The sequence below is a fragment of the Eleutherodactylus coqui genome, chromosome 11 (genome assembly GCF_035609145.1).
Source record: "Eleutherodactylus coqui strain aEleCoq1 chromosome 11, aEleCoq1.hap1, whole genome shotgun sequence".
Classification (NCBI taxonomy): Eukaryota; Metazoa; Chordata; class Amphibia; order Anura; family Eleutherodactylidae; genus Eleutherodactylus; species Eleutherodactylus coqui.
The window spans coordinates 23377854-23388783 of NC_089847.1; the positions used below are offsets into that span (position 1 = coordinate 23377854).

General features: G+C 46.0%; 1 protein-coding gene across 1 annotated transcript in view; it reads left to right on the plus strand.

Moving 5' to 3' along the window:
- The window catches only part of PHLPP2 (PH domain and leucine rich repeat protein phosphatase 2), a 30165-nt gene that overhangs the window by 12542 nt on the left and 6693 nt on the right, over positions 1-10930 (plus strand). Inside the window, exons 5-18 of the mRNA XM_066582559.1 lie at positions 1598-1723; positions 3152-3306; positions 3392-3538; positions 4978-5208; positions 5302-5501; positions 5586-5646; positions 5828-5923; positions 5997-6152; positions 7786-7986; positions 8084-8246; positions 8449-8579; positions 9373-9483; positions 9567-9761; positions 10628-10859. Coding sequence (XP_066438656.1) covers positions 1598-1723; positions 3152-3306; positions 3392-3538; positions 4978-5208; positions 5302-5501; positions 5586-5646; positions 5828-5923; positions 5997-6152; positions 7786-7986; positions 8084-8246; positions 8449-8579; positions 9373-9483; positions 9567-9761; positions 10628-10859 — 2205 coding nt within the window. The remainder of the gene's footprint in view (positions 1-1597; positions 1724-3151; positions 3307-3391; positions 3539-4977; positions 5209-5301; positions 5502-5585; positions 5647-5827; positions 5924-5996; positions 6153-7785; positions 7987-8083; positions 8247-8448; positions 8580-9372; positions 9484-9566; positions 9762-10627; positions 10860-10930) is intronic.

A 10930-nucleotide genomic window follows, 5' to 3' on the forward strand; every position in this document is an offset into this window, starting at 1 on the left:
GTTCGATTTACTGACTGAGTGAACCATTCATCCGCCTTTATGAACGGGCTGCGCAAGCGAATGATAAATCGTTACGTGTAAAGGCACTCTCATCTAGTGCTTGGATTGCTGAGCTTGCGACACACTTTATGACACGGTCACCTCTGTACACGGTCCTGGGAGGAGGACTGTAAACCTGTGTGGAAGCAGGGAGGTATGTGCACATGTAGCGCCATCTGTTACAACATGCAGCTGAGCCCAGTGCTAATGATTTAAATCCCATGCATTTCATATGGTGGTCCCATATTTTTGTCCACCCTCTGTATCTAGCGATCAATAGTTATGTGACAACTTTTATTATGTAGATACAGCATCTAAGCTCTGCTGTAAATCTAAATATCTCCATATAATGTATACCACTACTGCACAGCGATAGTGATTACAGTGCAGTTACCTCCAGTGATCACTGGTGACGTCTCTTTGATTGGTGATGTCCACTTTCCTTTTTCTTCTATGGCCACTTCTAGATAGTCTTGACCTTTCCAGCCATGACTTGTCTCCGTCTTGCTGCTACTCGCAGCACTCCTCTATGTGGCCCCACAAAGTAACTCAGGCTTCCGTCTCACATAAAGGACCTCCAGCCCCCAGTAAGAATCCTCTTCATACTCACACATAGTGATGAGCGAGCATACTCGGTAAGGGCAATTGCTTGAGTGGGCATTGCCCTTAGCGAGTACCTGCCCGCTCGAGAGAAAAGGTTCGGGTCCCGGCGGCGGGCAGGGAGTTGCGGAGGAGAGCGGGGTGGAACTGAGGGGAGATCTCTCTCTCCCTCTCTCCCCCCCGCTGACTGCCGCAACTCACCGCTCCCCCAGGCCGGCACCCGAACCTTGTTTCTCGAGCGGGCAGGTACTCGCTAAGGGCAATGCTCGCTCGAGCAATTGCCCTTAGCAAGTATGCTCGCTCATCTCTACTCACACAGTCACATTTCTGAGCCTGACACCATCTCCTGTATACTGTACTCTGACAGCAGGAGGGAGAGGAGTCGGATGATGCTCAGCGCCAGACTTGGAAGTGTGACTGGGTGAGTACATGATGGAGAAGATTCTTACTGGTGGTTGGGTGTTTAGGAGTGAAAGCTATAGGTTCACCTGGGCTCCGGCCCTTCTGCCCTGTAGCAGTTGTATGGTCTGCTTCTATTTGCGTCAAGTCACTGGATCTGGATAACTGTAGGCTGATACAGCTAGAAGCAACATACCTGGGTCATCACTGGTGAGACTACCCCAAATTAAAAGCACTTTGTGCTATTTATACAAAGAACAGTGCTGTACGTGATAATGAACAGAGGTCTACAGAGGACACGTTCCTGCCCAGAGGATCCTTCTCTTTGCAGACGATGAGTAATGATGCAGCTCCCACTTCCTCTAGCACAGCACAAAGTCACAGCATCTCCTACACTGAAGAAGCTACTGTGATTTAATCCAGCCTGCAAATGTTACTGTGGCCTGAGGGAGGCGAAGATGCCTTTTTGAAAAGGGGCCGACCTTTCAGACTTATATCAAGGAGTGAAGGGGCCATGGTCGGATCTATTGTCTACCACTAATATGTTTTTAATTTGCAGATAGAGGAGGTAAAGCGGAGGCCGCACTGCTTGGCCTTCTGTTCTGCTGAAGCACAAGCTCCCACCTATCAGGTCAGCTTTGATTCTGCAGCAGAGTATCAGAGGTGGCTCCGCCAGGCATCCAAAGTAAGTAAAGGAAAACAGGGCTGTTTACACCAGTGTTAGACCTTGTTTGTACAGTGCAGTTATGGCATGCATTTTATTTTTGTTTAGTCAAAACTGCACTGTATGAACAACGCCTCGAAGTGTATGTTAACCCTTGGACTTAAAATTAATCTACATATAAAATGAATCTACTTAAAGAGTTGAGTCACTTTGTAATTACACTGGATTATTTATCTTGTATTAATCCAGAGTTACGGAATATTATATTCTCCAGAGCTGCATTCACAATTCTGAAGTTTTCATAAATCTCCTACCATTCTTTGCTGGCTTAATGTCTACATAAAGCTCACAGTGTAATCTTTAGTAGACAGTGTACATTAATTTGATATAGGAAAAGTGACCTGTAAAACATCAGCAGACTACAAGCTTGTTGACTGTTTCTGATAACTACCAGCAGAATAGTGAGTGCAGCTCTGGAATATAATACAGAATGTAACTCAGGATAAGTAATGTAATGGATGTAAACAGTGACTCCACCAGCGAGATAGTGAGTGCAGCTCTGGAGTATAATACAGGATGTAACTCGGGATAAGTACACAGTGACTCCACCAGCAGAATAGTGAGTGCAGCTCTGGAGTATAATTCGGGCTGTAACTCAGAACAGGATACGTAATATATGTACACAGTGACTCCACCAGCAGAATAGTGAGTGCAGCTCTGGAGTATAATTCGGGATGTAACTCAGGATCAGTACAGGATAAGTAATATATGTACACAGTGACTCTACCAGGAGAATAGTGAGTGCAGCTCTGGAGTATAATACAGGATGGAACTCAGGATCAGTGCAGGATAAGTAATATATGTACACAGTGACTCCACCAGCAGAATAGTGAGTGCGGCTCTGGAATATAATACAGGATGTAACTTGGTATCAGTACAGGATAAGTAATGTATGTACACAGTGACTCCACCAGCAGAATAGTGAGTGCAGCTCTGGAGTATAATACAAGATGTAGCTTGGGATCAGTGAAGGATAAGTAATATATGTACACAGTGACTCCACCAGCAGAATAGTGAGTGCAGCTCTGGAGTATACCCCCGTAAAAAAAAGTAGAGAGCCCCTTCAAGAAGCCTATGTATTTAAAATAATGCAATGATACTTCTGAGGCCTACATTATAGATAGCAATACTGAAGTCATATTATGATGGGAAAGTTCATAAATATCAATTTATATGATAGTGTCCACCTTCCCTTGTGTGTAGGTGATATGTGGCATTTAGTGCAAGTGTTCTAGATCGGTTCTCAACGTCCCCAAGGCTAGTACCCCCTACTTGTAAAAACTACAGTTTAATTATATTAAGAGCATGAGGCCAGTGCTAGAACCTCCGGAAGTACACAGGTGGAGAGTCTTTGCTCTCGCCTGCTATCCTAATGTTTTTTGGTTTTAGGTGGTATCTCAGAGGCTAAGCACTGTAGATCTCTCGTGTCAAAGCCTGGAGGAGATTCCCGAGCACTTGTTCTACTGTCAGGACATCACCAACCTTAATCTCCGTCACAACTTCCTCCAGCAGCACAGCGCGGCCGGAGTGACCAGTCTATGCAGGTTTGTCTAGGTTTCTTTAGGATGAGCAACATGACCAGAGGTGGTCCACACCCGGAGATGACTCACATTTGTCCTGTTCTTCAAGGTTTTCACAGCTGAAAGTTCTGAACCTGTCACAAAACAAGCTGGGAGATTTCCCCCTCCAGTTATGCGAGATCGCCACCCTCACGGAGCTGAATGTGTCCTGTAACGGGCTGACGCACCTACCACCTCAAGTTGCGCACATGCTCAGGTCAGTTCTGGACTATTATAATGTAGTATGCCATAATGATGCAAATAAGGAACCTGGAACAATACCACTGCAGTGCCAATAGGTGGTGCTGTAGAGGTATTGTTCCATCTTCCTTATTTGCATAAATTACCCAGAGGAGCATGCATGGCCGTATAAGTCTCCTCACTCACCTTTCAGGTGTCTTCTCACACCCCTTCTGGGTGCTCTCCTTGGGGAGAGACAATGGCACCCCCACTTCCCTCCAGGTGTCTCCACACACTTTTTTGGTGCTCTCCTTAAGGAGAGACGACACCTCTCTTGACCCAAGCCATAATGATGACACTGCAGCTACAGGAAACGTCCTAGTGTTGTGTCCATAGCTCCTAGTAGGCAGTGGACCCTCAAAGCGACTCTCTGGACCTGGAGAAACAAAGATGGCGGCACCGTTTCTCTGACTGCCTGATGTACACGGTGTATTAGTATACATCATGAGCCTAAGACACTACACCGGCTTTGATTAACCATTACTGCCCATGTGAGTGATACTAAGCAGTAACAGCAGCATGTAGTATCTTAGACCATAGGTGTAACTTGAAGCTCCTGGGCCCCAATGCAAAACCTATAACAGGACCCCCAACTATAATGCTTTACTCATAGTACTGGGCTCCCTATATGGAGAAGAAAGGCCTTATGGGCCCCCTAAGGCTCCTGGGCCCGGGTGCAACCGCATCCCCTACAGTTACGCCCCTGTCTTAGACTACCAATGCATATTGATAGACAGTGTGCAAAGGTTGTCAAGAGAAGCGGTTCGGCCATCTTTGTCCATGCCTGGAGGGTCGCTTTAAAGGATTGTCTAGGAATAAAAGAAAATTGCCATTTTCTTTCTAAAATAGTGCCCCGCTAGTCCTATATGGCTTGTGTCTGGAGTTCCAGCTAAATACCATTTAAATGAATGAATCAATGTTGCAATACCACACACAACCTGTGGACAGATCTGGCACTGTTTTTTTTTGTAAATCAATCGCATTCTTCCAGTTTTTGGCAACACCTTTAAGTCTTGCTTATCAGTGTCAAAATGATAGCTGAAATTCGATTGGTTATGTGCAGACGCCCATATATCTCCGCCAATCTTGAAGCTGCACTCATTTAACCCTTTGCAATCCAATTTTGGATTCAGGGTTTCCTAGGGGGCTTTCTCGTTCTGCCATTATACAATGGCGCCATCTGCTGGCTACAGCCAGTACTGCGGTATGGGACATGCTGGAGGGGCCCCCGACAACAGATTGGCCAGTGATCTACAGTAAGAATACCCTGCCGGACGTCTTCCGACATCGGAGCTGTACAGGCTTCAATCATAATGTCTTCAGACGTCAGACAGAGGATTGGAAAGGGTTAAAGTATAAACACCCACTTTCCCAGTGCCGATAAATATGCAGTTTATCCTCTCTACTTTCTTGCAGCCTGCAGACTCTAAACCTTGATGGGAATTCGTTGATGACATTACCAGAGGAGCTTGGATGTTTGCAGCAGCTCTCCTGCTTGGGTCTCTCATTCAACGATCTGAGCAATATACCCCCCGTGTTTGAGAAACTTTGCTCAGTAGACAAATTGTGCCTGGCCGGGAACCGCGTGGAGTCTTTAAGTCTTCAGGCTTTTAGCAACATGGCACATTTAAAGTCCATAGACCTGAGGTAAGCTCCTGGAGCGCTGGTGGGATCAGTGATATTGTCCGATATCCGGTGGAGCCTAGCGCATCATTGACCAAAGTCCTTCCTCCACCGTAGGATGAATCATCTTACACAAGTCATCAGCACCTTGGAGGGAATAGACAACATCACTCAGTTCGATGTACGAGATAACCAGCTAACGGCCCTGGACCTTAGATGTTTGGGGAACCTAGAGCAATTACACTGCGAACGCAACCAACTGAAGGAGCTGACTCTCTGTGGCTTCTCCTTGAGAGCAGTTTATGCCACTTCAAACCGTAAGTTGCTACTTCCATAGTTGCCGCTCTCTTGCTTGCGTTGCTCTGCTCCTCTGACGTTGCATTCTTGTCCTTTCTTTGTAGGGTTGACCTCGGTGAATGTATTCCTGGCTCCTTCCCAGCTGCTTTCCTTAGATTTGTCTAGGTAAGGGTATGGCCATTCTACTTCTGGCATGGGCAGCGCTCTGATGCCATGATGTAAAATCCGACAAGGGTGACATCTGAATGTGTACATTCTCCCCAGTCTTGCTTCGGTTTTACCCACACGCTACATTCGTGTTCATTCGTCATATTTAATTAAAGCTATTTATTAATTCTTTTTTAAGGAACTGCTTATCATCAGTGCCAGATTGGGTCTGCGACGCCAAGAAACTGGAAGCCCTAGATCTCAGCTGGAACCTATTGACAGAGCTGCCATTATGGTAATTGTGGAAATGAACCTTATTGTGGATTGCAATTTGAGCTTCGGTTGCTAAATGTGTGTTTTTCCTATAGGTTAATAGGGTGTCCCAAGCTAAGGAAGCTGCTCCTTGGACATAACCAGCTTAAAAATCTGCCGTGCCCTACTGATTGCATCCCTCTTGAAAGTCTGGATGTTCAGCATAATCTACTGAGACACCTTCCTGACTTCCTCTTCTCTGTAGCTTTAAAGTGAGTGTGCGCACAGCATTGTAATTTGCAGGGCGGCTCCAGGTTTACATGGGACCTTGGGTGACAGAGTTACAGAGAATGCCATTAGCAATTAGTAGGCTCCCTTGTGCTCCCTTAGTAATTAGTAGGCCCCGCTATGCTCCCTTGGAAATTTGTAGGCCCTCCTGTGCTCGCTTAGTAATTTGTAGGCCCTGCTGTGATCTCTTAGTAATTTGTAGGCCCCGCTGTGATCTCTTAGTAATTTGTAGGCCCCGCTGTTCTCCCTTAGTAATTTGTAGGCCCCGCTGTTCTCCCTTGGTAATATGTAGGCCCCGCTGTTCTCCCTTGGTAATATGTAGGCCCCACTCTTCTCCCCTAGTAATTTGTAGGCCCCGCTCTTCTCCCTTAGTAATATGTAGGCCCCGCTGTGCTCCCTTAGGAATTAATAGGCCCTGCTGTGCTTGCTTAGCAATTTGTAGGCCCCGCTGTGCTCTCTTACCAAATTGTAGGCTCTGCTGTGCTCTCTTAGTAATTAGTATGCCCCGCTGTTCTCCCTTAGTAATATGTAGGCCCTGCTGTTCTCCCTTAGTAATTTGTAGGCCCCGCTCTTCTCCCTTAGTAATATGTAGGCCCCGCTGTGCTCCCTTAGGAATTAATAGGCCCTGCTGTGCTCTCTTAGCAATTTGTAGGCCCCGCTGTGCTCTCTTACCAAATTGTAGGCCCCGCTGTGCTCTCTTACCAATTTGTAGGCCCTGCTGTGCTCGCTTAGTAATTTGTAGGCCCTGCTATGCTCGCTTAGTAAATTGTAGGCCCGGCTGTGCTCTCTCAGTAATTTGTTGGCCCCGCTGTTCTCTCTTAGTAATTTGTAGGCCCCGCTGTGCTCTCTTAGTAATTTGTAGGCCCCGCTGTGCTCTCTTAGTAATTTGTAGGCCCCGCTGTGCTCTCTTAGTAATTTGTAGGCCCCGCTGTGCTCTCTTAGTAATTTGTAGGCCCCGCTGTGCTCTTTTAGTAATTTGTAGGCTCTGTTGTGCTCTCTTAGTAATTAGTAGGCCCCGCTGTGCTCTCTTAGTAATTAGTATGCCCCGCTGTTCTCCCTTAGTGATTAGTAGGCCCCGCTGTTCTCCCTTAGTGATTAGTAGGCCCCGCTGTTCTCCCTTAGTGATTAGTTGGCCCCGCTGTGCTCCCTTAGTAATTTGTAGGCCCCGCTGTGCTCCCTTAGTAATTTGTAGGCTTTTATAAGCCCCTCTGTGCATCAGCAATAAAATAAAATACTCGCTTACCTCCCTCGTACTCCCATAGTGTCCTCCTCCTCTTCTTTGACCTCTTCTAGCCAGGAATGTGTGGAACAGTGCAGGCAGTGCGATGACATCGGGCTTGTGGTGCACCCCAACTTCTTCATGCTACCTGACCTTGCACCTCTTCTAGTTCATGGGTTGTATTTAAAAAACCTGGCTGCGTTCTTCTGGAAACAACTCCATACCTGTACATGGGCTGTGTCCACTATTGCAGCTCCTTTGAAGCGAATGGCGCTGAGTTGCAATACTATGTACAAACTCTAAACAGGCGCGGTGCTTTTTTTTTTGGAGGACTGCACACATGATTTTCTAATCCTGTACGACCCATTTAATGTTTACCATTTATTACGTTTCTTCAGTCTCAGGTTTCTAAACGCATCCGCAAATGCACTGGAGTCCCTACCATCGATGTGTAGTGGAGAGGAGAATGGAACGAGGTTGCAAGTCCTTTACTTAACCAACAACCAACTGACTGATCAGTATGTCCCATTCTTGGTCATACACGTGAACCTCAGGATCCTGCATATGGCATATAACCAACTGGAAACCTTCCCAGCCAGGTGAGACAGACATGGATGCAGATTGTGTTTAACAGCAGCCATATAAATCCTTTACTAGTAAATTCACCTTTTAACATCGTGGACTCTTGTCTTGCAGCAAACTGAACAAGCTAGAGCATTTGGAGGAGTTGAACCTAAGTGGAAACCGCCTGAAATCCATCCCCAGCACTGTCTCTAACCTCAAACATCTGCACACCTTCATCGCTCACTCCAACTGCATCAGCGTGTTTCCTGAGATTTTCCATCTGCCGCATATCCAGGTCTCACCCCCACCTAAAAACCTACACAATCAGACCTTTCCTAACTCTCCACTTCTAGCTCTGATCCCCTATTATCTCTCCTCTTGCCCCCTCTCTTACCCCTGCAGGCTGTGCTACAGCTGTAGAGTTGTGTACATGGTGTCATCTCATTGTCACTGACTCGGCCTCTGGCATGAGATGTTGCTGCTCTTTGTTCCTGCAGCTGGTTGACTTGAGCTGTAACAGTCTGATGGAAATCCCGGCGCCCGATACCCTCCCACCTGCCCTGCAAGAGCTGGACCTGAAAGGGAACAATGACCTGGTCCTGGATCATCAGCTCCATGACATCTTCAGGTATTGCACAAGTCTCTCCTGCCTGTCCTTTCTCAACAGATTACCCCAGGTCATAAAATACACAAAGTATTATTTTATTTTTTCAATATTTCCCCAAAACATGTCTCGGAAATGTCAAATTGATTCATCAATGCATACTAATGGTTGGAAACGTACTAGAAGGAACGTTGGTGTACTTTAAAAATCTGAAAACCGCTTTTGAATATCTTATTTCTATGCTGAGATATAAACATTTGAAGTTGCAGGCCTAAAACTTGAGGCTGCACTACTGAGAGATTCTGATGACTGATCCAAAATGCCAAATATATTGATATCTGCCTCCCATGTAGCATTTGTAGTCATTGTTATGTTCATGGTGATCTGGATCTACACAAAGCCTCCATGGGATTGCTACATGTCAGAAATAAAAAGGCATGTTGTCATCAGATTGTTAGTAGTGCAGCCTCAGGCTTTGGGCCTGTAACTTCAAGTAGTAATATCTCAGTATAGAATAAAGATATTAAAAAACTGTTTTCACATTCTTAATGTACACTTATGGGCCTTTTATGACATGGCTGAGGGGGACATGCATAAATTTAACACTTTACTGCTCCAAGTGTCATTGCCATTATTATCACAAATCCATGGGACTGTCCCAAAAAATGTCCATGATAGGGACTTTGTGTATTTTATGGCTCTTTATCAAGTAAGTTGTTACATGATTGGAAATCCCCTGCTGTACCCCCGAGCATGAATATTTTATGTTGATGCCTACTGATAGAATGTGGATATTTACAAACCCTTCTCGCTACAGTCACATCCCTATTTTGAAAATCGACAACAAGCTGCTGCCTAACGCCGAGATGACGGTGCCGTCCATTCCCTGGAATCATGGTTTAGCTGAGATGTCTGGGCAGAGAAACAAGTGAGTATTGTTCTCCGCCATGATCGGTGGGCATTGCCGGGATAGCTGTGGTAATCTTGCTTTCTCTCTCTGCTCTCTTGCAGGCTCTGTGTATCTACATTGGCTGTCAGTGACTTTGCGGAAGGGGTGGAGGCTCTGTATGGCATGTTTGATGGCGACAAAAACGAGGAGGTGCCACGTCTGCTGCAGTGCACCATGGGAGATGTACTGCTTGAGGAAGTGCAACAATCAAACTGTGATAGGACCTTCATGTGCCACACATTCCTCGTGTCTCACAGGTCTCTTGTCTTCTAACTTATCTGCTAACTTGTAATTTCACACTGACTGCAGCTGTTAACCCTGCAAATACCCCAATCATAGATCCCGAGCAGCCCCCCCGGAGATGGGTGTTTTGACAGCTGGGAGCCTACTAAAGATCCCAGGGCTGTCATGTTTTTCTGCCTATTAAGATGTGCCTATTGTCAGTGGTTGTGCCTATTGTCAGCTTGCATTGATTTCACTGAGAGCCGTGCCTGCAGTTACAAGCGACGGCCACTACACAGAGATCGGCACAAAGACTTCTGCTGCTTCAACTCTGACCTCTTTGCATTTGTGGCGCTGACAGCATGCGCCTGCTCAGCTGATTGGTCAGGGTCCCGAGCGACGGACCCCAGCCGATCAACTATTGACGACCTATAGTATTTTCCACGGAAAACCCCTTTAATACCATATAGTGCAATACTGAAGTATTGCAGTATATGTGATGGAACAATTGTAATTTCAAGTCACATTAGGGGACTGAAAAAAGTAAAAAATATGCAAAAAATGTTTTTTACTGTAAAATAATAAGGGATCCTCTGACATTGTTCGCTCATTGAAACAATATATCATTTGGTGTAAATGGACCTTTATATACTACACTTTCCCCTGCAGCAGTTGCTGCAGGGAAAATATTTGTCTGCCCGCAGATTCTCTTGGCTAAATCACCTGTTTGCTGGGGAAGCTGTGAGCAGGACCCTGGACGATTAGCTGTTTGTCTATGTATTTTTGCAGAACCCCTTTAAATTTGAAGTCACATGGCAGAATATTATTCATGACTCTTTGTTAACCCTCTATTGACCATGGAGATCTTAGCTCTTCTGTCTGTTCATTTTCCCTCTGTTAGGAAGCTAGGGACTGCAGGTCAGAAACTCGGTTCTTCCGCCCTCTTGTGTTACATCGGACACACTGCACCCGAGCACAGCAACAACTTCTCTTTGACAGTTGCCAACGTCGGAACGTGTCAGGCCGTGTTATGTCGGAACGGGCAACCGCTGGTTTTGTCCCGCATGTTTAGTGTCGAGCACTGCCGAGAAGATCTTCTGAGGATCAAGGAGCAGAAGGCGATCGTCACAGAAGTAAGTCATGGTTTATCTTCCTATGAATCTTCCGCTTCTTACTCAACTGTTTGTGTTTCTATTTTTCTTAG